Source organism: Dermacentor silvarum, chromosome 6 (genome assembly GCF_013339745.2).
Source record: "Dermacentor silvarum isolate Dsil-2018 chromosome 6, BIME_Dsil_1.4, whole genome shotgun sequence".
Taxonomy (NCBI): domain Eukaryota; kingdom Metazoa; phylum Arthropoda; class Arachnida; order Ixodida; family Ixodidae; genus Dermacentor; species Dermacentor silvarum.
Genome location: NC_051159.1, coordinates 136,769,775 through 136,795,923, shown reverse-complemented (window position 1 = coordinate 136,795,923; position 26,149 = coordinate 136,769,775). Strand labels below are relative to the sequence as shown.

Sequence of the window (26,149 nt, the reverse complement as noted above, 5' to 3'; positions counted from 1 at the left end):
TATATAGAAGCGAAGTTTCTTCACAAAGCGGCAAAAGTATGAACAGAGGCCAAGGAAGCCTTTGAAGCGGTTCACGGTGGTAGGCTTTGTGGGAATTCAGCACAGCACGAAGTTTTTGCGGATCGGGAAGGACGCCGTCCTTCGAGACTACGTTTGAAGGATGGTGAGTTTGCGAGCTCCAAATCGCACTTCTTGATGTTAAGCTGAAGTCCTGCGCGCGTCAACCAGCTCAATACTTCCAAAGACGATGGAGGTGGGTATCGAAATCAGGGGAAAACAATGAGTTCATCCAGGTAGCACAGGCATGTCTTCCACTTTAACCCAGGCTAAACACTGTCCATCATCCTTTCGAATGTGGCTCGGTCATTACATAGACTGAAGGGCATGACATTGAATTCGTACAGCCCATCGGGAGTTACGAAGGCAGTTTTTTCGGCGCGATCGGATGGTGCCATAGGGACCTGCCAATAGCGGATCTTAAGTCTAGTGATGAAAAATTCGGCTCCTTGCAACCGTCCAGGGCATCATTGATTTGTGGCAGAGGATACACATCTTTGCGCGTAACTTTGTTTAATCGGCAGTAATCGACGCAGAAGCGTATCGAGTCGTCCTTTTTCTTGACGAGAACAACAGGCGACCACCAGGGACTGCAGGACGGCTGAATGATGCCGCGCTGAAGCATGTCGTCGACTTGTTCGGAGATCACGCGATGCTCGGCAGGGGATACGCGGCAAGGGCGCTGTCAGAAACGCGCTTGTGAGCCGGTGTCAATCGGATGGGGAACAGTGTGCATGCGGCCTAATGACTTCTGCTGGCAATCAAACGAGCCACAAAACTGGTCTAGAAGTGCAAGAAGTTTCTTGCAGTGCGGTGCGCCTCTGTAAGTTGGCGTCGATGGCGGAGCCAAAGCTAAAGGTGGCGATCAGGACGTACCAGCAGAAGGGTCAGGGCACCTAAGATAAAGGTGTCATGTCGGCAAGGCAGAAGATGGAAGAGCGCGAATGCCTGAATGTGTGCCTACACACCTCCAGGAGTAAGGTTGAGGGAACTGGCAACGGATTCCTAACAAACAACGATGTAGCACCATTTGGGCAAGCCGAGACGGCAAATGGCAATGTGAGATTTCTGCTGGCGTTGAACGGTCTCGGAGGGGGTAAATACAACTGTGGATTTACCAACGGTGGACACAGGCACGGGACAAGGGCTGCACTACTGGGTGGGATGTTCGTATCATCGGCAGACAAACACTTCTCCAACGTAGGGCCAGACGATGCGGAAACACAACGCAGAGAACGCCACCTCGGACACGAGCACAGACAATACGGCATAATGGCGATAGAGAAAATCCCAACCGAGGATGACATGCGAACAGGCCGGTAACACAAGAATTTCAATGGGATACACATCTTGAATGACGACGCGGGCTGTGCAGGCAGCTGATAACTGAATATGGTCTGTGCTGGTGGTACGGAGGGACAATCCCTTTGATGTCATGGTAACCTTCCTAAGCAAGCGGCAAAGTTTCATGTCTATCACTGAAACTGCAGCACTAGTGTCCACAAGCGTAAGGGTATGAAAGCCATCACAAAAACGTCGATGAGGTTGGCCGGAGAACTGCGACGACTTGAATTGATCGACGACGACGCAGTTCGTGCCTTGGGAACTGCGGGCATCTAGTTTCCGCGTCAGAAGGGCAGAGCGACGGCGCATAGGTGACAGCGAGCGACGTAGGGGGGATGGAGATCGGTGAGTAGCGGACGGCAGGCGCTCGGGCGAAGAAGATTGTTGTAGCCGCGCTGTGCCATCAAGTGTCTAGGATCGTACGCAGACGGTCGCATGGCGTCTATTTGAACAGGAGGGCGACGGCGACAGAAGCGTGCCACGTATCCTGCATAACCGCAAGAATAGCATATAGGGCGATTGTCCGCAGTGCGCCATGGATTTGAAAACGTGGGGACTGGTCAGCTGAACAGAACAGGTGGTGGTCGAACGGCTGCCACCACGGAAGAATAGGTTGGCTGATGATGCGACCCGGCAGCGACGACTTGCACGTACGTCAAGGGCACAGACTCCGGATGTGGCAGACGAGCGAAAGGCAAAGCGTCAGTGACCTCTTCCTGGATAACTTGACGTATGACTAGGGCCAGATGTTGTGCCTGTGCTGGCTCGGGCATGCTCGATAATATAGAGAGTTGTCTGGCGACCTCCTCACGTATGAGCTGCTTGATCTGAATCAACAGTGCATTCTGGTCACCGAGAGTCAAGGCCGCGATCGAGTCGTTCTGTTCCAGTAGGCGTCGAGTTTGGGCGTGTTGCTTGCACAATTCGTCGAAACTGTGGCACAAGCTGACAACATCTGCGATGGTTTGTGGGTCTTTGGCCAACAACATTTGAAATGCGTCTTCGGCTATTCCTTTCAGGATTTGCTTGATCTTATCCGACTCGTGCATCAACAGGTTGATATGCTTACACAAGTCGACGACGTCTTCAATATAACTGGTGAAGTTCTCACCGGGTTGTTGAGCGCGTTCATGAAGTCGCTGTTCTGCGCGGAGCTTGCGTATCGCGGGGCGGCCGAAGATTTCTGAAAAAGTGGACTTGAACGAGGCCCAGTTATGAATCTCCGCTTCGTGATTGCGGAACCAGAGTCTGGCGACGCCGGTCAAGTAAAATATGACATTGGTCAGCCTAGTCGCATCGTCCCATTTGTTGACTGCGCTCACCCTCTGGTAAGTTGCCAACCAGTCCTCGACGTCTTGGTCGTCAGTCCCGCTGAATATCGGTGGATGACGCTGAGGCAGCACGCCGGGACAGACAGTGGGTTGAGTCTGAGAGGGACCTTGGGTGGTGGTTTCTTCCACCATCGCTGGCGCTGGAAGCAGGGTACGGCTTCGTAGTTCCAGGTTGTGAGACTAGGATACTAGGAGACTACCCAGCACCTTTCCACCAAACTGTACGGGGGTTTATTTACAAGCAGGGGGCTACGTAACAACAGCCTTGTTCCAAGAGCAGCGGTCACTGTCTCGTGCTCTCCGGGCTGCTGGACGTCGTCATCCTCTCTCAATAGTTCGTGACCCTCTTCCCCACTACAAGTGTACCTATTAGCAATTTACCACATCAGTTTAGTTGGGGAGCTTGTTTTTGCTAGAGAGGGAATGCATCTGTTTTGGTAGTTCTTGAGCTGCAAATGCCAGGTTTCTAATTGTCCATGAGGCTTGCAGCTTTTTGTTATGCCCAGCCCAGATCACAGCAGCACTTGAATGTGAATTGACTGCAGGCCCTGCCATCTCTGAGCGGTGTTAGGAGTGAGTGGCACAGACATACCATTCATGCAGGGAACATGCCGTTGTGTCTCAAAATACTCTGTAGCACAATTGCTTATTATGACTCCTCTCACATGTGTGACGTGTTACAGTGCTGTTGTGGGTACTTATAAATATTTATGGTGAGCCTCTTACATCAAAGTTGGTGTCCATGCAAGTGGTAGTAAAAAGTCGTTCCACGCGGATTTCTCCACAATATTACTTGCCGAATGACTAAATGTTTATGGCCATTCATTAGGCTGACTGTGCTAGTCAATGATTTCTACATATTGACCACATTAGTGCCAAAAAATAAGCATTGTGATGCTGCGCTGCTTCAACCAAGGCAAGCATTTGAGGTCGCTTTCTGCATGTTCTTTAGCAGTTTCGCCTTCCATTTGGCTCATTCTCCAATTCAGACCAACGTGCACATAGTGCGCACATTTTCATAGAAGTATTTTTTCTGCTTGTCAGAAAGTTGTGTTAAAATGTGGTCATGCATTGTGTACCTTTTCTGTTCAAATACTTTTTAGAACAGACGCTTACATTGCTTCTTTTCAGAAGGGAGAGGGCGACCTTCGTGATGAGGCCACTGCCCAGTTCAAGGATGACAGTCAGGCGGACATGAATGCTGCCCTCGAGAGACTGATGAAACGTCTAAAACAGATGGAGGCTGATGCTGAGGATGATGCGGAAGGGAGTGCAGGAATCGCCTCTCAGCAGCATGTTGCTGAGGAACAGCAAGGCAGTGAACATCTCGTAGAACCAGAGAATGCTTCCCAGGATGTGACAGGCGGTGACGAGGTTGTGGAGAATGAATACGACGGGGAGGATGCCGGTCACTTGGCCAGCAGAGATGGGCATCAAGACGTTGGCGAAGAAGGTGGTAAGCTTCAATTTTAGTTCACAGTACATGCACTGGAATACAGAGCATGGACCATGCTTTATCATTTCAAGGATAAATGCCTAACCTGTGAAGAACATTTTTTTTTTCTTTTCATCTTTTTATGTGGCTGCCACATTGTGTGACCTTCTTTTACTAAATTCCTCCATTATGTCATGTTTTGTTAGCTGTGGCAAGCTGCAACTTTCTTGAAATGCGGTTGGCATTTTTGTTGCATTTTTCATTGAAAAAAATGTCACATTGTTCAGTGTGTGCATGTGCAGAGTTCCTTTGTTACTTTTTATTTGTTTAATTTACAAGATTACTTCTGGCTTTTATATAAAGGCTCACAATTCTTTTGCCTTGCAATTCTTTTGAACATGGCAAATCCTACACCGGCCTAGTAGCTGAACAATACTCTTGTAAGTATCTTCTGCTGCAACTCCTTTTCTATGAACGCTCTTTCCTGCAACTTTATGAAATCTCAGCTGCTGTACGTGTTTACTTCAACGCACCAGTAAGCATAATGGCTTTTGGCCAGATTGCTTCAGATGCCATGTCCAAACTGCTTCTGGCAGGACCAGAAACAGAACTAATGTTGTAACTGATAGGGGGGTGTTTCCATCTGGTTGGGGAGGACAATATCACTGTGCCAATACTATGGCTCGTGAGATTGGACAGTGCAGTGGACTACTCTCTGAAGCCACGCCAGAGCCCAGCACAACGATGGACAGAGCAATACAGCTTGAGCGCAAAAGGAATGGCTAAAAAGGAGGGGAAGGCTATGAAGACGTGACAGGAAGGGCACTTGATCACTGATTACTGTGCTCGTACAAGGCGCCTGCAAAAAATTTATAGTGGAAAATACTTGTAAGGTGATGCCTCTTAATATACTAAACACACACCACGTATTGTGTAAGAGGTGTTGCAGGCCCCTTTTAAAAGCCCAACTGCAATGAAATTTCACTTTGGTAAATTGGTTATAAGTGAGTAGCATACAGTAGACTTCCCTTTATTCAACTCCGCTTAATTAGATTTTTTGGTTAATTCAATCCCGACCAAAGGTCCCAGCCGGCGCCCATGCATTTCCATGGGTGCAAACTTCAGTTATTTCGGCACCTATGCATTTCCATGGGTGCAAACTTCAGTTATTTCGATCTTAACATTAGCCTTTGCTGGATAATTCGAACTTGACCAGTCATTATGCATGCATCTGACCCTTATGGCGACTCCAAAAGCGACCCATTTAGTAGCAGCATCTGTCTCGGCAGAGCCTGGACGACAGTCAGTGCATTGAACACCCATCATCTACCTTCAAAAACACCAGTCTGCCCTAGAATAACCACAACTCACAATGTCCGATTACGGTATTTACCTGATTCCAGCACACACCCTTTTTTTTGCAAGAAAACTGGGCCGGAATTTTGGGTGCAAACTTCAGTTATTTCGGCGCCTATGCATTTCCATGGGTGCGAACTTCAATTATTTCGATCTTAAAATTAGCCTTTGCTGGATAATTCAAACTTGACCAGTCATTACGCATGCATCTGACCCTTATGGCGACTCCAAAAGCGACCCATTTAGTAGCAGCATCTGTCTCGGCGGAGCCTGGACGAAAGTCAGTGCATTGAACACCCATCATCTACCTTCGAAAACACCAGTCTGTCCTAGAATAACCACAACTCACAATGTCCGATTACGGTATTTACCTGATTCCAGCACACACCCTTTTTTTTGCAAGAAAACTGGGCCGAAATTTTCCTACGCAGTGCAATCGAATACAAAACCAAAACCGCCCTAGCGGCGTTCGTATGCTTTACCGCATAACACGGGTGTGTTGCAGCGAAGCTGACTTTTGGAAACCGGTCGTCATTGTACAACACATATTGGATCCTTGCCCATTTTCTTGCTAAAAAGTCGGGTGTGCGTTAGGAACTTTGTTTAGGAGCTTTCATGCCATTTTTATGTTTGTTTTATACTTTCGGCGCATAGAAAATCGGCGTATTTACTGCTGCCAAATGAATCGGAGGTGTGCTTTGGCATTTTTTTGGCATGTTTAATTCAACCTGCCGGATAATTCGATTAGTTTCGTCGGTGCCATCTGAGCTGAATCAATGGAAGTCGACTGTTATACTATTGAAGTAATCTGGGCATAGCTGCAGGGCTAGTAATTGTATAGTTTTTATTAACAGCCTTTAAGTTAATATCACGTATCAGATATCACGCGCAAGAAGCACTGATATCTGGCTTGTTCAAAGGTTTCGCAATAATTATAAATTTCAAACGCTGCGATACAATTTGCCAATGATCCTCAATAAATACAGCCGTGTAAGAAACTTCTCGTTAAAAGAACTGCGGTTCCTTCCTGTAAATATGAATGGATTTCGTTGCCACGAGGCATTGAAAAATGCACTTATTGTGCGATCTCCCTCTTTTCTCTTTTGTTTGTACTTTTGTGACTTCATTGTACTTTTCTATAATACAAAACAAATATCGAGAAAATTTGGCATTGTATAGATATGTCATGTCTGTGATAAGTCAGTGTTTTCAATACTGATTCTTGCTGTGGTTGTATACCTTACCTTTGTACTATGTATTTTTTTCTGGTGTCTTTTTTTTCTTAAGAAATGTAAAGTTCATATAATGTTCTGACACACGTATTTTATTGTTTCCTTTATTTAGTGTATTGGTATATTGAAATGGTGAACAACATTTCCTTACTTCCTATTTACGATATTATGTATTATACTTCTTGACAATTTTTCTTTTTCTAGTCCCGACTGCCTTGTAAAGGGTTCATTGGCCCAGTCAAGCTGTCCATAACAGCTTTTAGCCAATGAACCCCTCCAGAATCTGTTCTTTCTGGGAAATAAATTGATTTGATTTGATAAGTAGCACCTAGCAGATGGCGCATGCACCCAACGGTTAGTGGATATAACACAAATCTCAGCATGTTGCCTCCGAGATGTGCGGTGTGTGGCAGACACTGTCAGCTCATGCCAAGAAGTGGCACTAGTCCTGAACATTCTGTGTTGTGTGTTATTTTGGTGTTATAATGGTGAACAACATTTTGTTACTTCCTATTTACGATATTATGTATTATACTTCTTGCCAATTTTTCTTTTTCTAGTCCCAACTGCCTTGTAATGGGTTCATTGGCCCAGTCAAGCTGTCCATAACAGCTTTTAGCCAATGGACCTTTCCAGAATCTGTTCTTTCTGGGAAATAAACTGATTTGATAAGTAGCACCTAGCAGATGGCGCATGCACCCGACGGTTAGTGGATATAACGCAAATCTCAGCATGTTGCCTCCGAGATGTGCGGTGTGTGGCAGACGCTGTCTAATCTAGGAGCTCATGCCACTAGTCCTGAACATTCTGTGTTGTGTGTTATTTTGGTGAGAGTTAATGGCGGCATTTTCTTCAGTTTTACTATCAAAAACATCTACTTTTGTTCGCATTTCATTATGCATTCACTCGTATCTCAAACAAAATTTTACAGGGAGGCTGCTCAATATCTGCACAATCTGAAAGTGAGCTTTCTATGTGGTCCAAAATTTTGTTGCAGTTGACCTTTAAGTGGGAGTGAGTAAAAAGACTATGCACTTGTAAAGAAATACAATCAAAAGTACAGTTGACTTTCATTAATTTGACTTTAACAAGAACATGGAATTGATCAAATTATCTGGCATGTTGGCATTAAAAAAAGAGGCAGAAAAAGAAAGTTCAAATGCACTGCTGCTTCATTTGGCAGTACCAATTCCCATGTGCCCCTAAATCTTGTGCGCACCCAATTTTCATAGGTTCATAGCAGAAAACAATGCTCACCCAAACATAATGTGCAACCCACTTTACAACAAAAAGAAAGCTTGACTCAGATTCTGTAAATTACAAATAAGATGAAACCTGCAGAATTTATCTTCAGAGAATGGAAATTTGTCTCCAACATCGTCAATCTCGGACACTTCTTTATCACTGTCTGTGAATCGCAATGTGTCACCCTCTGTCCAGTCTACTGTGTTTGATATTCCGCATTTTTTAATAGCTCCACTTCAGTCACAAAGGAGTTGGTGGCCCATGCATAGAATAACCACTTCACCAGTTTTTCCTGCGACGTGCACAAGTCTACAAAATGGCAAAAACATGTGATGCAACTCTGTTCCCACCAGTTTTGCATGTGAAATAAGTTACCTGTTGAATAAGCTTTTCTAATTAAAGCCTGAATGTGATCAGTCATTGTCGCCATCCCATGCAAAATCTTGTTTTGCCACCATCTTGCGATGTCGTGTCGATGATGCTGCCTCTCACAGTAGGCTGTTGCTAATGCAGAACTATAACTTTCATTTGGGCGAGTTGGTTCATGGTTGAATAGTTGGGAAAGCAGCGCTAAAATACACAGGGACAGAGATACATAGTACAGCGCCCGTCATGTGTACTATGTACGTCTGTCTCTTTGTTTTAGAGCGTAGCTCTTAGGCGCCATTCCTGCGTTGAGTGTCAGCATGCCTCAGCGGCGTAACCGAGCAAACGTCCACAGCAACATATGAAAGAATGAACATGGTGAATAAGTACGGCAAGAACGAAGAGAGCATGAGGAGGAAAGTGGAGGAGGCTACCTTAAAGCACCACCAGATGGCGCTCAAGTCCACGAATCGGTGGCACTGGCTGTGTTGGGGATAGAGAAAGAACCAGAAAGCTCACCTTCGTGCATAGCTATTGCTGCAAGCGTTTCCCAGTAAAGATTACGGTTGCATAAGTTGCAGTTGCCGGGAAGCGGAAACTATGTGGTCAGTCTATATATAGCACCGCGCGACGTGGCTCTGCCAGTCGGTGCGGTGATCGGGGCCTCATTATATCGCGAAATGAAAACACGTATACAGCTGCACTCAAATTTCACATTAGGGAGTATCATAATCGTCGGTGATTTTTTTTTAGCGCTGCCAGGGTCCTTCAATGCTTTGTTCTGGTCATGAAACTCCCACCGAAGTTTCATATAGGGACAAAAGCTGCCACCAGAGGCGCCGCCGTGAGTAGAAGGGCACAGATCTGCCGCGCTTGGAAGGGCAGTCGCGCGTTTGCGTGGATGTTTCCCCAAAAAAACACCTCGCCCACATTTTTATTTCACTGTGTCCACTAACTGAACATAGCAGTGCTTACTCTTGACCAAATAAGCTAGCATGCGAGTTGTTTATTACTTCAAGTCATTGATTGTTAGCAATGGTTCACCCAAGGCTGCCCGTCAAGTGTTGCAATTTCGCTTGTGCATGATCGTACCTATACCTACGTTTCTTGATTCCTGCGTAGGTGATTAAAATCGTGCTTAAATTATACAGTGCGCCATGACTAAGCTTAGCTGACCCACAGATTAACGTTGCTTACGCAAGAAATTATGGTGCACCCTACCGCGCGCTGGCGGTCCGCAGCGCTTATTCTCCTGTTAATTGCGTTTATTCTGGGGCATCGCGAAGCTGCCAATGGGAATTTCGCACGCAGAACAGGCACGTCTGAATAAAGTCATCTTGGCACTATTTGCAGCAGCAGCTGCGAACTGCGCATGCTAGATACAGGCAATATAAGCAGTTTCTAAGCGAAAGTTCTTGCATTTATACCCATACAAATTTAAACATGAACAGTTCAAACCTGCGCGAGTGTATTCTTTTTTCATCCATTCAAATTTAATGTCGCACTGACCATCAGTTCAATGTTGGCGTTTCACTTATAATCACCCGAAAACACCACCCGAGTCTTTTTATGAAAATACGAGTGCAGATTGAAACCAGCTCGGAGCTTCCATCGTCACTAGGTCATTCAAGGCTACATTTACCGATCAAACTGAATAACTATATTATTTTTTGCGTGTTTCTCTTGTTTGTCTTTATACTCAGTTTTCTTAATCCAACTAGAGCCTAATTTTTTGTATTATTTTTTCTGCCAAACAGAAAACAAGCTTGCAGCAGGTCCTTGTGGATAGCATTTTGATTTGTGCTAACCACGCTACCCCATGCAGGACAGTGTCTACTTAGTAAAAGGGCGGAATGGAGGGCATGGTATACAATTATTAGGGAGTAATTACTAGCAAGCGTCAAGAATAAAAAGTGCCGCAAGCACTACTGCACATATAGTTTCAATTAAGATTGCGTTTGATAGACTGGCAGAAAAGTTGGTGGATAGAGGGAATGAGACAAAACACCAGGAAAAATAATTTGTCACTGCTTTCCTCTCTCCTGTGGCTGGACAGGATGAACGAGCACCAGCACGAAATAGTCTGTTCCTTAATTTCGCGTGTAAAAACATGCAAACGGCACTTAATTAAGAAAATGCACAATTTCAGCCGTAGTGCGTACAAAATCTGTTGCGCAGCCAACACTGGCCGACGAAGTACGGTCGTCCAGCAGGATGTCTTCAACAATGTTCATGTAGACAATGGCACGGGCTATATTGTCCACGGCGCACACTTCTAGGTGCTCGTCCACAATTTGCAGAAGGCAAAGCAGCTGGTCTGGTGGCACTTGAAAAAATCCCCTAGTCTTTATTTCGGTCAGTGCACTTGGCTCTCGGGAGGTGCTCCTCAGTGTTTGGAGGCAATCCTTGCAGCTTATTTTAGCAAACATTCTTGCAACCTAGCCACCAAGGTAGTCCAAAATGTAGTCCTTCGTTGACTCCGGACGATTGATATCTTGCAGGCACTCAGCCGGCTCCAGTAGTATATCGTCCAAAAGAACTACCAGGGTATCAATCTGAAACATAAATATCTTGCTCTATCACTCAGTGAATGACATGAGTGAGAAATTTCATACACTAGAAAGCATAATAGATCTCCACTGCAATAAAACGAGACGTGTATGCTATTAGCATCAAATGGCTAGACAATCATCACATTTCCATAGAGTGCACAGCTACTCCGCAAGTTGTTTTGGTGTGTTAATAAAAAGTTTACCTGGTTAGCAGTAGGTTCTTTATCCTGAAAGAGATCTTGCATTTATAAGAGTAGGCGTGGCCCATCTTCATTTTAGTCAGCGCTATCACTTTTTCGTTTGGATCATTAAGCAAAAAGTAAGCACGTTCATTACAAATGCCGCGCTTCAAGTAAACCTCTAAAACACAGACACTGTCGCGGTTTGTACAAAAAAAATCATCAGGAATGGAGGCTTACCGCACTGAATTCGTTGACTTCATGTTTGCCTTCATGATGCAGTGATCTATGATGAGCTTCTCGCCGCCCGATAGCTTCTGAATGGTTTCCTGCATGCCACGTTTTTTTATTTGCCTGCACCTCCGCTTTTGCAAGCTTCCGCTGACACGAATGAAGTTGTTGCTTCACACTGCGAAGTTGGGCCTTCACCCTTTGCAGCTCTGAGGCAAAGCAAACGGTGTGCTGTGTTAGGCACTCTGCATCAGCACCGCCAAGGCGATTCACAGTTCGTACTTCATCTGTAAATAATGACCAAGAACGAATTTCGTAATGAGAGTGATGCCAGCTTGCCTGCGTAGTGAGCAAGTAGCATACTCCAAAGGTGACACCAGACTAACCGTGAATTTCTTCTTCGACTGCATCGGTGACGTCTGCGGTTGAGACGGCCGCAACTTCGGCTTCAGCGCAGTTTGAAGATACCGCTCGCCGCCTTTTTGCAGGTGGGCGCCGTGTCGGTGCATGCGAACGTTCTTTGGGCTTAGACAAGTACACAGGTACGCCTAGGAAATCCTCGGAATGGCGTCTTCTACCAGTATGGGTCGATCGCGTGGCAGTGACACAACGCTTCCATTCACTGTAGACACGTCCGCACGAATAATATCTCCGGCATCAAAATGTTTTTCGCACAAGCGAAAGTACTTCGATTCAAACGAGAACCAGGCAGTTTCTTGTCGCGGGTTTACTCGTTTTCACCTGTTGCGTAGTTCCGGGTTGGCTGGCAAACAATGAGGAGACTTTTTCGTCGACGCCCTTGTATCCGGAACGGCAGCCTGGCGCACAGCAAGTGTTAGGCATCACTGCTATGGTGAATTACGAAGTGTCGATGTCGCTACATGGAGAGACATGTTCAGACGAAACAAAAAACAACCACGCACAACGGCACGCCGCGCCGACACTCCGCTTTCCGGCGGCAGCGGCCGCCTTCCCCGTCGCCCTTCTAGCGACGCGAGCACCGCGGCGCCGCAACTGCGGTCGCTTTATGAAGCTCTCCCATAGGGTTACGCGGGAGTTTCATGACCAGGAGAAAAGTATTGAAGGACCCTGGCGCTGCTTTGCCAATCATTCTGTTGCCAGGGTTTTGGTTTCGTATTTTATTGTAATCTGTGTGCAATTTTCAGGCCATTTTTTTAAAAATGTGCACATTTGATTTGGATAATTACTAATGCAGTCAAACCCACCTATAACAGTACCGGTTTTAGCAATACATATATCATTTATAACAATGAGAAGCTGCTGCACCGCCAACTTTTTTATGTTTTCTATGGTGAAATAACCGGCTTACTACAATGCCCCCATGTATTATCGGTTATAACAATGAAGTTTGGCTACTGAGTGTCTGTGCTGAAAGCGAATGGAATGCAAAATCCTTGAAAAGAAAGAAATTCGAGCCGCTGCACGCTGCTGCGTGTTGTTTTCAAACCTTCTCCGCATCGCTAGCCTCGCGCGCCTCTCTCCAATCGCCTTTCCACCCCTCCGATTACGAATAGGCTGAGCCCATAGCTCTATGCCGCGCCGCCCTCCAAAACACGAATGGACCGTGCCAACTCTGCTGGCCGCTGCTCCCAGATTGCTCGCTGGCCGCTCATTCTGCCCAGTTCTGCAGTTTTGCCAGGTTTGACTACTTTCCACCAAATTGGCTACTTTTGAAAACTCGTGGTGGGAAAATTTTCAGGTTGGCTACTTGGTTGCTTTCTGGCTTCTTTTAAAATCAAGATTTTTTATAAGAACTGCGGACAAACCAGACAAAATATTACAAATAAATAGTATAATTCGCTGTACTGCGTCTCTTATGACACACACGATGAGCAATGACCATCCTCTCCATGTGTATTTGGAAGCGAGGACGCAACCTCCACCTTGCAACCGACGAAATTCATTCAACAGGAACACCTTCTGACTCATTCTGTGGAATGTCTCCATTTATAGTTGATTGCTCAGAAAATTATAAGGTCGAAACAGAAGCTATATTACAGTTCCAGGATGAACTTGAGTAAAGGCATGTGAGAACACATCGATCATCATCATCAGCCTATATATATGTCCACTGCAGGACGAAGGCCTCTCCCTGCGATCTCCAATTACCCGTCTTGCGCTAGCTGATTCCATATGACTGATATATGACTGTAGATGTACCGTGCATGTGTTGCACGTGAAGTTCCTTAAGCACGAGTAAGCACACATCTACAAACAGAAACTTATATAGAAACGTTGCGAGGCGAGAAGTGGCAAAGACTTCCGACGCTGCTCGACGAGTGTCCAGTTCTGATCTGGCCGAAACCCTCCGAGTCGCCGCTGTAGGCACCGGCAACAGTCACGGATGCCGCGCGCGTTAGGTGCGAACGTGGGCAATACGCCGATGGCATCGACCACAGTTCTGCACGTTGCTGGTGCTGCTACATGACTATAAAAAGTACTAGAAAAGACACTTTTCTTATGTGATAAGAAAACCTGACTAATATATGATATTCCCTTGCAAAGTTGAGATATAGCACAGGGATACATTGACGAAATACTAAAAGAGCGAGAATTGCGCACACTACATATTTGCTGGTACCAGAGTTCAGTGACAGCTACTTATGTTTACTTAATCATTTGCGCAGCGATAATTCCTGAATACGAATACGGAGCCACCAGTTCCAACTTGATTCCAAAGTCACGTTTTAAATAAGTCGAAGGGCACTAAACACAACAGCTCCAAATGGAGCAATTCATAATCAGCTACAGAAATGTTTTCTTCTTAAGTGATTGGCCACGGCGACTTTTTTGGCTACCTTTTAAGCACCTGCAATGAACTGGCTACTTTTTTGGCTACTTTCCGCGATTTCCTGACTATATTTAACTTTCTGGATCTGGCAACCCTGTCGATGGAGTGTGTCGCTCGTGCTTGTCTTTGTTGGTTGCCTCGAAGTCGTTCCGGGTCACGTGGTTTCTCAGCCTCGTCTGACTTGCCGCCGAAACGGAAGATGGCTGATGCCTTGAGTGCATTGCCACTGATCATCGGCAATGCACGATGTTGTCGGTGAAAAGAAAGCGCACTGCTATAGATTTGGAAATGAAGTGCTTCTAACCGATGAGGCGATCGTCGCGAACGTGCTTGCATGGGATAGTGACGGCGACGACGGCAGCGATGACGCGGTAGGGCAGGCTGCCTCAACGTTGTTCTCATAGGAGGCCCTGCAGATGATTCAGTCCCTCCGGGGCTTTGTTTTCGTGAGGGACCTTCGCGAGTGAAGGATGTAGGCAAGCTTCGCGTAAAGCAAGCAAAGCTGGCAGACATGAGGTTTTCTCGTGCAAGCCAGTGAGAAGTACCGTATTTCATCACATAATGAACACACTCACGTAATGAACGCACCCCCCACATTTCCAATCAAACTCCTACGTTTTTAGAGGTGGCCATGGCAAAAAACTAGCGCTAAAAATTTTACCCCGCATAATAAACGTACCCCCCAACTTTGCGCATATTTATCGGTAAGAAAAGTGCGTTCATTATGTGAGTAAATACGGTACGTGGCGAGATGCTTGGTGGCGATCTCGCCCCAGCGTTTCTTCTGTATTTCTTGAGCTGAGATGCTGCCGCAACAATCTTCTCGCATTTTTTAAAAGGCCCCTTTTGAGGCCACCAAAGCAATGCCTCGGTGGAGCCTGCATGTCACTTGCTGCCCGTAACTCCACTTTGCAGTTGATATAGCAGTGCCATTCTTGAACGCCAACAGCCACGGCTTGTTACATACGATCGGAGCACGCAGGAAGCAGGGTTAAGCAGTTAAACAAGTCAACAACATGAACAGCCGGAAGGAGGAAGGTGGTGGGGAGGGGCACTGGCCTCCCTGCCATTATAGTTTTCTCACAACAGCTCCCCATCCCCATATTTTGACTGTTTCATGCAATCCGGTTATAACAATTATCGGTTACATCAATGGAATCTTCGTGACACTTGAATATTGTTATAAGTGGGTTCGACTGTAATTGAATGTGAGCTGCCATTTTCTTGCTTGGAAAATTCGTATTTTTCACCTGCATTTGGCAGAATTTTCTGTGCAGGCCAAAAATCGGCATTTTTGTCGACAGATAACGTACATGTTTGACTACATTTGCTGACCCCTAGTGCAGTGCCGGATTAAGAAATTTCGGGGCCCGGGGCTAACTGCATCCTTGGGGCCCCAACGACGACGGTCATGATGATGACTGGTTTAAGACGCTGAATTTTTCTAAACCCACATGTTACGTTCGCTGATTATAGTGATAAAATATACATAACCTTTATGAGTTTGGGAAACTAATTTCTTTGCATGATTTCTAGTGTTATTTAACGGTTATTATCTGACATATACGCGTTCTTCTGGCGATTCTCTCGCGTCTGCAAGTGATTATTCTGCTTGTTGCTACTGTTAGACATTGTAATCTGAAGCTTTATTTGTTGCTTACACAATTTTGAATTTTTGTATGGTAAATGCATACCTTACGTTGTTTTGGTGCCATGCTCAGAATTATTTTTTGCCGAAACACCCTGTACCGAAAGGAACGCTTCGGCTGTCAAGAAGTTGCCCCGGCTGTTGGCTTTTGATGACAATGTGGGCAGCAAGCACGCTCCGAACTTTCTTTTTAAGCGAAGCTTTCTAGGCTCACAAGTGTCGGCAGTGTCACGCTGAAAAGTGAGCCGATCCGGGTGATAGTGCAGAAAGGGTCCAAGCTCAATGGCATATACCAGGGACAAAAAAGAAAGAGAGAGAAATATAGAAAATCACCACTAAGGTCAGACAAAGAAAGAGAGGAGAAAGGAGAGAGGAAAAGAAAAAGAGAGAGAGAGAAAGAAAGAAAGTCAGCACGAAGGTCAGAGAGAAAGAGCGAAAGGAAGAGATATAGAAAGAAAGAAATAAAGAGAGAGAGAAAGGAAGAGGAAGAAAGAGAGAGAGAAAGAAAGAAAATCACCACGAAGGTCAGATACACACCCGACAAGCTTCGCTTACCCCCATTTTCTCGACAGGGGAAGGGCTGGTGATTTTTTTTTTTTTTTTTTTTTTCAAATGGTCGAGCGGGGCCGCTGAAAGTTGGGTGCTCGGGGCTGCAGCCCCCATAGACCCCACCTTAATCCAGCACTGCCCTGGTGCCGCCAACACAGACACTGCAGCCGTTGGGGTCACAATCTGGGTCACCTTTGAGGTCAGACATATGCGTGCTGACAAGTAAACAAATTATCTGATGAGGGCCAATTTCAGAATTGAAATATAAAAAGTTTTGGTCCATGTAGATGTACGGGTGCTCACCAGGACCTTTGGTTGTTACCAAATTAACTGAAAAATTGGATTAACTGGAGCGGGATTAACAGAAGTCTACTGTATGATTCTAGTAGTATACATAATAGAGTAATACAATGATGTACAACATCACACAGTCAAACATTGGTATCATCATCATCATCAGCCTGTATTTATGTCCACTGCAGAACGAAGGCCTCTCCCTGCGGTCTCCAATTACCTCTGTCTTGCGCTAGCCAATTCCAATTTGCACCTGCAAATTTCCCAACTTCATCACCCCACCTAGTTGTCTGCCGTCCTCGACTACGCTTCCCTTCTCTTTGTTATACATTCTTATAACAAATCTCAGTTAAGCGAAATCCACAACATAAGATTATCTCTTAACTCCCTGAACATAAGTTCCATTACACATTACAAGTAGTTTTCCTGGAACAGATGTTCAATTTCTGCAGTTGCAGTAATGAGAGAAAAAGAAGCTCTTCATTGGAAGGCGGAGAAATATGCGGGCATGCATACGACTGCTGATATGCTACTTTGCCTAGAGAGGAGGAAGGGGATGAAAATATTCCAGAGTGGAACGGAAAAAGGAAAATAAAAATAAAATGAGCGAGTAAACCTGATAATGAGAAATACAACTGTGAGATGATAGATAGAATATGTACTAGCTGACTTTGCCCATGCATTATCCTTGTGATGCCGTTCTTGCCACCAAATGTGCAACGAGTTCCCTCCACATACTATTCTTATAACTGGCTCTTGCCTGTAAGGCGAGTTTTTGCAAAAGGGCAATGAGAAGAACAGTTACTACTGTTAACAGTGCCACCAAGATTATGCATCAGTAGCCCTTCATTATTTGACACTTTTGAAAGGGCATGGTTTGTACAGTGAGCATCAAAAGTTTATCGACTGTGAAGTCTGAGAAAAACCTGTGTTTGCACGGCCTGGGCAAGCAACTTGGTATTCAAGATTTCAGCTTTATGTAAGTCGTGCTACGTGTAAACAAGATAGTGAGTGGTATGCGGTTTTACTTGCTGTAAGGACATGCTGCTTGGAAGTTCAACTTATTCACGGAACACATGCCCCATAAACTTGTGCCACTGACTGTACATCGTATGTATGCATACTGAATGCACATAACTCTATCTGTTCTGCAATCCAGATATTAAGTGACCAAACCTGACTAAAGAAGGTTTCAGAAAGCCTAAAAATGTGGTTACGGAACAGCAGTGGAGTGGATCATTGGCCTAGAAGCCTTGGGGGGGGGGGGGGAGGCGGGGGTATTCTGTATGTGTCCACCTAGCAGACATGTCCATTTCGTCTGCTGCTGAAGTGCTGATTGGATGGGGGTGTCTGTCTCCTTTTCACGTGTACCGCAGCCCAACCAATCAGAACTTTGGCAGCATACCAAATGGACATGTCCACTGGGTGGACACTCACAGAATACTTCCCTTGGTGACAGCATGGCATGCTTTCACACATTTTTTTCCCTCAGACTATGAAGACAACTCCGGATACCCTGGTGAGGATGGCCAAGTGGACTCTGATGCAAGTAAACAGGGGGAAGATAAGGACCTCGAGAGCCAAACAGGTGAATGTCTTCATGCCCTTATTAGCCTGCATCAATGCCAATGGCCATATATTAAATGTCCTGTAATGGAACATTGACGAGAAACACTAAGACAGTTCAGGCTAGTAGACCACTCAATAAAGACCACAGTTTCACATCGTTATAACAAAGTTGCACTTGGCACGAAAATACCTACGTTAAATCCTAGAGAGCACGAGGTCACGAGTTCGATTCTGGCCACGGCTGCTGCTTTTCGATCTGGGTGTAATGCAAAAACGCTCAAATACTGCATTGGGTGCGTGTTAAAGAACCCCAGGTGGTCAAAATTAATCCATAGTTCCCCACTCTGGCATGCCTCGAATTCAGATAGTGGTTTTGGCTCATAAAACTCCCGAATTTAATTTTAATTTATATCCTATATTCATTACAATCAACTTTCATTATTTCGACCCTGTCGGGGCCAATGAAATTGATCGTATTATCTGGCAGGTCGAAATAAACGAGATGTAGAAAAAACGAAAAAACACTGCTTTAGTTCATTGGGCAGTATTTTCCCAATTTTAACACACCCCCAAACCAAATTGGCACCCGGGTTTCAGTGTCTCAGAAGTGGAAAACTAACATATAAATGACACAAAATCTCCTAAACAAAGTCGAAATCTGACACACATTTGATTTTTTAGTAAGAAAAATAGGAAAGGGTCTCGTGTGTTGCGTAATGGTGGCCAGATTCCTAGAGTCAGCTTCGCCACAGTACATCAGTGTCATGCGGTAAAGCATGTGAACACGGTTTTGCTTTTGTATTTGATTTCATCGTACAGGCAATTTCCAGCCTAGTATGTTTTGGTAAAGAAAAGCTGTGCATTAGAGGGTGAATACCGTAATTGGACATTGTGAGCTACCATTATTACTTGAAAATCTTCTTAGGGGGGTACCAAATAGGCGTTTTCGATGGGAGATGTGTATTCAATGCATTCACTGTCTTCTAAGCTCTGCCGTGACAGACGCTGACACTGAAGAGGCCACTATATTGGGGTCACCATAAAGGTCAGGCATGTGCCTGCTGACTAGTAAGTTCTAATTATGCGGTGAAGGCCAATTTTAAGATAAACATAATGACATTTTGGGCCGATAAAATGCACAGCCACCTGCCAGGACCTTCGGTCAGGATTGAAGTAACTGAAAAACCAAATTAACCAGATTCAAATTAATGGAAGTCTACTTTTTAAGCATATGCACGAAGAAATTTTTAATTGGGTCTGTGGAAATAAATGCAAATGTGATGGCTTCGATGAGCCCAGTAAAGGGTATCCTGTCAATTTCGGTTTGATCACCCGTTGGTGGCTTGCCATACCGATACATAGCACATGAACGGCACAATCACATGATTGCGGCAGTCACAGGGTATATTGTGGTGTAGCTTAGAAGCTTGTCCCCGTGCTGAGCTTGAAGTATCGCGTGAATTGCACTCGGTTTTAGGCCTTCGTTCGTAACAAACTTCATCACAATGCCTTGTTCCATAATTGCATTCACAGGATCCACCACCTTCTTGTTTAACACATCACTTCTGGTGCGAAGCGACATCAGCGCACCACGGCTTGATAGCCGACAAGCGTCTCATCAAAGCATGTCAAACCGATGGTGCTAGTGTGTATCTTTATCTACATACAGTATAGACCACCTCTAACGTAACCACTTATAGTGCAGGGCCGGATATAGTACAGTCTTTTCAGACTCCCGTTAATTTTCCCATAGCGCTCCATGTATATGCATACTGCTTACAGTGCAGCCGCATGAGACGAAATACCGGTTATAATGCGGCTTCCGCGGGAAAATCTCGCCGACAAGGGCGGTAGCGAGCACGCTTCTCAACGAAGTACGGTACGCCCACCGATGGGAGAGGAGATCAACGAGGGCGATGCGGAGGTGGAGCATAAGTCCAAGGGCGATAAAATCGTCGCTGCGCGCCGTATGTGCGAGTGAAAGCGCGTGGGGGATGGGCACCTTCATGGAGAGCGAACGCACAGCAGAGAGCAAACGCGACTTCCATCGTGTGAAAGGCCATGGGGGTATGGGAGGGAGGGAGGGGGGGTGACGCTGTGCTGCGGCACCAAATGCGTATCCTGCAACCGGGCGCAAGGGAAACTGGCGACGCAATCTCCCACGCGAAAGGAGCAAAGCGGGAAGGCAGCACGGGAGGGAGGTGGGGGGGGGGGCTTTTATTCTTCCAACAAATGCGTTCGCGCCTGTACCGGCTGCTGGTGTCGTCGCGCGCACCGTATCTTGAAAGTGATCTCCACACGGCTCTGACCTTTGTATGCGCTGTGCTTACGCTCAGTTTCCGTTGAAGCGATAGACCGCACGAACCTTCGCTTGATGGGGCAGCCGCGTTTCCCCACGCCGCGTTTTCACAGTGGTTGTCTGCAATCATCGAGTCTATTCATGTTTGCTTGTGTGCGTTGACACCACGCTTGTTAATTCAGTTAGTATGTGTCAAGTATGTGCAGCCGATAAAACTACTATCCCTACTCCTTATAGCTCTCTGCTAATTTGCTATCGCAATTGATGCTTCGCCTTTCGGGTGAAACTGAGACATTTTTTAAAATTATTACTTTGTCTGCTTCATGCAAAGATTGTGGGTACTTGGACATTAACCTTTCAACGTTCGTAAATTTAAACGGATGCAAAACTCCCAGTCGCATGCTCCTATTCTCGGATACGCGCGGCTGCTTGGTCTACATGTTTTGCATACGTGCAGGGATTTTGGTTATAGTGCAGATATTCATGACTCCAGCGACTTACATTATAAGCGGTCTACACTGTATTTACAATAAATCCGCGTTTCGCTTGAACGACTTTCGTGCATAGCCCGTGGAGCTAACAAGCGATAAGTAAAAACATGACTATGACTTAGACTAGTTGGTACTTAGCGCAAGAAAAAATGAATGCCTTGTTCTTTCTTTCTTCTTTTTTAATCAAAAAATATTCCTAACATAGGGGCGGAAGTGGAGCCGGAGGAAGTGGGCAGCCTGCGAGTTCGTATTCGTCGGTACGGCCAACGCAAGTCAAAGGAGCCTGGCAAGAAGGCTCCCACTTACCAGGAGTTGGATTTGCCATCTGAGGACAAGTCAAAGTTGGAGACTGCACTGCGAGACAGGCTACAGAAAGCTGGTGTTACTGCAGGAGGTAAGTGGTGCGATTTAGGATGTTGGATGGAAATGCAAAGCCAGGCCTAGGTTGATACTATGTTATGCAAGTGTGTGAAGTTGGGCTAGTTGAGCAGCGTTCCAAGAAAAACAGCGCAACAACTGAAAGACGAGACAGCACAGGCGCTGTTGTTTCATCTTTCAATGGTCCTGTTGATGCGCTGTTTTTCTCACTATGTTATGCTTTTGGAAAGCAGACAGATTGCTTTTATGGAGAGAATGTTTTGATGATGAAAATAATCGAAAGACGTACTCAGCTACCAAAAGGGTACTTGTCTAGGATGAGGGTGCTCATGTCACAAGGTTGCGCTGCAAAAGAGGTCATGCTGCAAGGCCCATGCTGTTTCAGGGCTGTAATATGTAATGATAGTTTTAATTTTTCCTTCTTTTTGCCTTTTGTCATTGGCTGGCTTGACGCAAAGCCTTCGTTATCACTAATATCGGCCACTGGCTGTGACAGATAATACCATACGATAATACCATACCTTAGTGCACATTAGAGCACTGAGTTGCTATCACTTTTCTTTGACTTAACTGGTTTGTCCTTAATATCCCTTTAGTAGTCCTTTCTTGTCATTGTCGGACAGCTATTATGGAAAATCTCTTGAGCAAGGAGGCGGGCTGAAAATAAAATTTTAATTCATGCCGGCATTATTACCTCCCATGTTGGATCAATTTAGCCTATAACAATTGCAAAATTTTCATTTCCTCAATTCCATTGTTTTATTGTTACAGATAGATTCATTGTAGTTGAATTCAATATTGGCTATGTGATAGCTTACTTGTTTGCTGTGGCGCGTTTCCCTTGAAAAATATTTTTCTCTGCATTCGTGCTATGGCTTTGTGCAGGATTTCTGTCACTTGCTATGTCAAAACCTTATGAAACGTGCAAGAAATGAAGTGCTCACTTTTAAAATGGCACAACCATTTTTTATTAACTTTTTTTTGCAGGAAGAAAAATTGAAGTTAAAATCATCACCGCTGGTTATTACGATGATGAGGAAGCCAAAGGCGTGAACGTTCTTTCTCCAGAAGAGACGCGCCAGTTTCAGAACATGATAGTGACCCTCCTGGTAAGTATTTACAATTAAGATTTCTGATTTTATATCAGTAAAAATGCTTAACAAGCTTGTTATTGGTGTTTGTATTGATTAAACAGATGGGAAACCAAGAGGCTGTCCAGGAGATCGAAAAGCACCAGAGGCTAGAGAAGAACTACAATTTTGTGTGGAACAACGAAGAGACCAATACGGACACGCCAGCTTCAGTTCCGGAAGACGAGGAAGAGAGATAGCCACCACACGCTCACAAGACATTGCAAAACTAGTCATCACCGCTGTCCGGAATCTCTACACGAACTTTCATCACTTTAGAAGGTGTGAACGGAAGGCGGAAGTGGGTGGGAAGGGAAATGTGCATTGTGGCTGTAATTTTAAGTACTCACGAAGGGCACCTTATCACCTGTTCACATGCAGCAGGTATTGGTCTCGGCTCATTCGCTGAAGTTGTGAACACACCTTTTGTATATGTTTTCACTGCATTGTTACTGAAAATAAAAGTGAAATAGTATGCGGAATCAGTGGTATTTCGAAAGTGGCTCAGCGCTCCTGAAGTATATTTGGGTTGGGCAAGCTGGTTCATCATAAACAGTGACAAGCACAACAGGACAGAACACTAAAAGGACATAGGGGCAAAGGTGGACAAACGAGGCTGTGGCTATGGTGATTCTGCTGCTGATTACGAGGTCACAGGTTTGATTCCCGGCCACTATGACCTGGTTCTGATGGGAGCAGAATGCAAAAAGGCACTTGTGTACAGTAAATCCAGAGCCCCTCCACTATGGCATCTCTTTTAGATCATCTGTGTTGCTTTGAAACCTTGAACAGCAACAATCACTCTGAATGTTAAACACAGCAAGATAATAGAAACTACTACATGCGACTGTCAATGCAAGGGGATGTTTCCACTATATTTCATGCAAAGGAGAGCGCTAAAGTAGTATGGAAAGAAGCGGAGAACATAAACATGAGAGATGTCTTTCCCATTTTGGGTGTCTTTACCATTCATGTTCTCTGCTTTTATTGTGATAGGAATTATATGGGCACTCCAGGTGAATTTCTGCCGTCTGTGTTGCTGTGGTTCGTATAAAGACCAAGTGCAATAACATTGTGGCCACACGCGGTATGATGTGGGTGCAAGTGAAAGCTAGCGAGGGTGAGCTGACAAGGATGGTGGCTCGATCTCGTGTGCAAAAGGGAGGAAGCGCGCTGTCGTCTATCACGTGCAAGGCAGCAGAGGTGAGGGGAGTTCTGCTCTGGTGGCGGCTACGTATGGTGCAGTTGCACAGGCCCTATTTTGAAAGCGATCTGGGGTCTAGGTGCGCCGAGGGCTGATGCCTTCGTGTGAGCTATGTTCCCGCCACCTAGTTTGCACTGAAGCGAGAGGCAGAAGGGCAATTCGCTTGCTGCTGCTGCCGTTCTTCATCACGTCAGCATTCTGACAGCGTGTGTCCATGGTCATCGAGTGAGATGTGTTCATGTTTACCTGTGCGTGCATGACACCATGCTTGCTCATTTAGTTGGTAAGCAAATGTTTACAAGTTTATACGGCCAATAAATCTACTATCCTTGCCTCATATAATAATATGCTATTGCAATCGATGTTTCGACTTCTGGGCGAAACTGCAACATTTTTTTTTTTTTAGTAACACTTTAGCACTCCATTTTGCACAAAATGTCTCGCCAACTAGCGCAGCAGTTTACTATTCTGATGTTTACTCAGGTCACAGAAAGATGTTTATGTTACATAATGTGTCTTAGCATTTTCACTTATTCAATGAGTAGACCCATCGTGATAGCTCAGCGGTTCTGGCGTTACACTACTGAGCATGAAGTAATTTCGATCCCGGCCGCAATGGCCGCATTCCAATTGGAGTGGACTGCAAGAACGCCTGTGTAGTATGCGTTGGGTGCATGTTAAAGAACCCCAGGTGGTCAAAATTGATCCGAGTCCTCCACTACAGTATGCCGCATAATCAGATCGCAGTTTTTACCCGGAAAACTACAGAATCCTTTTTTTTTTAAGGTCTCTTTTGGAATTCCTGCCAGCTACGAAAACTGCTATTTTGTCTTTTCAGGGATGGGAGGGTAGGCACCCTGCCTGTGCACTTCCTGCACTGTCAATTTGATCTTGTAGTAAGGTTTATTCAAAGTCTAGCAGTTTTACAGTACCTTTAGGAGAAGGGCAAAAGGCAAAATGCCTGACGAGGCCCATGCCCTACAAACAGTCGTTTCATTTGACAGACAGTAGCAAGGACACCCCACAACACAGTGAACATAAAGAAACAAAGATAAAGCAGCGGCAGTTTCACATTATGAGAACACGCATTGAATGACATCGTGTAACACCCAACAGCACTTGCACTCAAATACATACACTACTTTTTTATTTTGTAGCAACCACTCTGTAACGCTCTCTTTCAGATGTACTGAGTCGTGGCAGACCACCATTCAGATTTGCAATGACTCCACCTGAAGTCGAATCTATTGTATCAGAGGATGTGTCTTGACCCGCTGCGGTGATTTAGCAGCTATGGTGTTGCCCTGCTCAGCACGAGGTCGCGAGATTGAATCCTGGCCGCGGCAGCCGCACTTTGATGGCGGCAAATTGCAAAAATACCTGTGTCCCGTGCATTGGGGGCATGTTAAAGGATCCCTTGGTGGTCATACTTAATCCGAGTCCCCCACTACAGCGTGCCTCATATTCAAGTCATGGTTTTGGCACATAAAACCCCAGAATTCAATTCAGAGGATGTGTCTGAAGCATCATCCTAAAACTCTCACTCTAGGAGTTTGCAACTTTAAAGGAACACTAAAGAGCAAAATGAGCTGTATTAGTAAGTTATGCTTCTACAATACCACAAGAAAATCTGGCAGAATTCATCTACTATGATTGTGCAAGTTACGCAAGAGCATTCGTACAGCACACATAGTATTTAACTTCCATTACAGCAGATTGAGCGGAGAATGATGGTGTCCATTTGTCTTTGTCGCTTTTGCTGCCAAATGCAGAATGATGGTGTGTCCATTTGTCTGTCGCTTTCGCATGCAAAACGCACTTTCGCATCTCTGCAGACCTTCTAACCCTCCACGTGCGAGCTGTGTATGTGCTTTGATATCGTGACAGCATGATGGTGGTGATGCCCTTCCGCTCTACTGTTGCATATATTCCACACCTCTTCTCAGCTGTTGAGTATAGGTTCTCGCTTGCCAAGCTGCAGGCCAGGGTTCGATTCCTTGTGGAACTAGATTTTCTGAATTATTTTCACACAGTCGTTGTACCGAGGCAAGAAATGCTTTCATATTTTAAAAATCCTCTCGTACTGCATGAGGAGCCTTGATAGACCAGAAAAGATGCAAAAAAATTCACACAGAAACTCCTCTGGGAGTTGTCTAAGTATGCATAAGCAGTGTGCCACTTGCTCATCTCCATGCAGCGTGGTGTCAGTATCAGTGTTGTGACACTTGATCTGGCCAGTACAAACGACAGCGCTGCGCCGACACGAACTGGTGAGGACGGTGGCACAAGGTGCATTGATAACGCAAGCAAAGTACTGCAGGTGGTGGCGTCGCTTGCGCTGATGACGTTCCGCTCACCATAAGCCGTTATCGCTGTTTAGCGCCTTGTCCAGCCATGTCGAACCCTTACGAACCGTGATCAAAGGACTCTGGCGGCGGCACGGACCG

General features: G+C 45.4%; 1 protein-coding gene across 3 annotated transcripts in view; it reads left to right on the top strand.

Moving 5' to 3' along the window:
• Positions 1–22,980, top strand: part of LOC119456917 (protein OS-9-like) — a 56,734-nt gene extending 33,754 nt beyond the window's left edge. For 2 of the 3 annotated variants that reach the window (XM_049669535.1, XM_049669533.1), the window contains exons 9-13: positions 3,864–4,188; positions 18,124–18,219; positions 21,196–21,384; positions 22,356–22,477; positions 22,564–22,980. In XM_049669535.1, coding sequence (XP_049525492.1) covers positions 3,864–4,188; positions 18,124–18,219; positions 21,196–21,384; positions 22,356–22,477; positions 22,564–22,698 — 867 coding nt within the window. In that variant the 3' untranslated portion in view covers positions 22,699–22,980. The remainder of the gene's footprint in view (positions 1–3,863; positions 4,189–18,123; positions 18,220–21,195; positions 21,385–22,355; positions 22,478–22,563) is intronic. The other variant, XM_049669534.1, reaches the window with a different exon arrangement.
• The last annotated feature ends 3,169 nt before the right edge of the window (positions 22,981–26,149 follow it).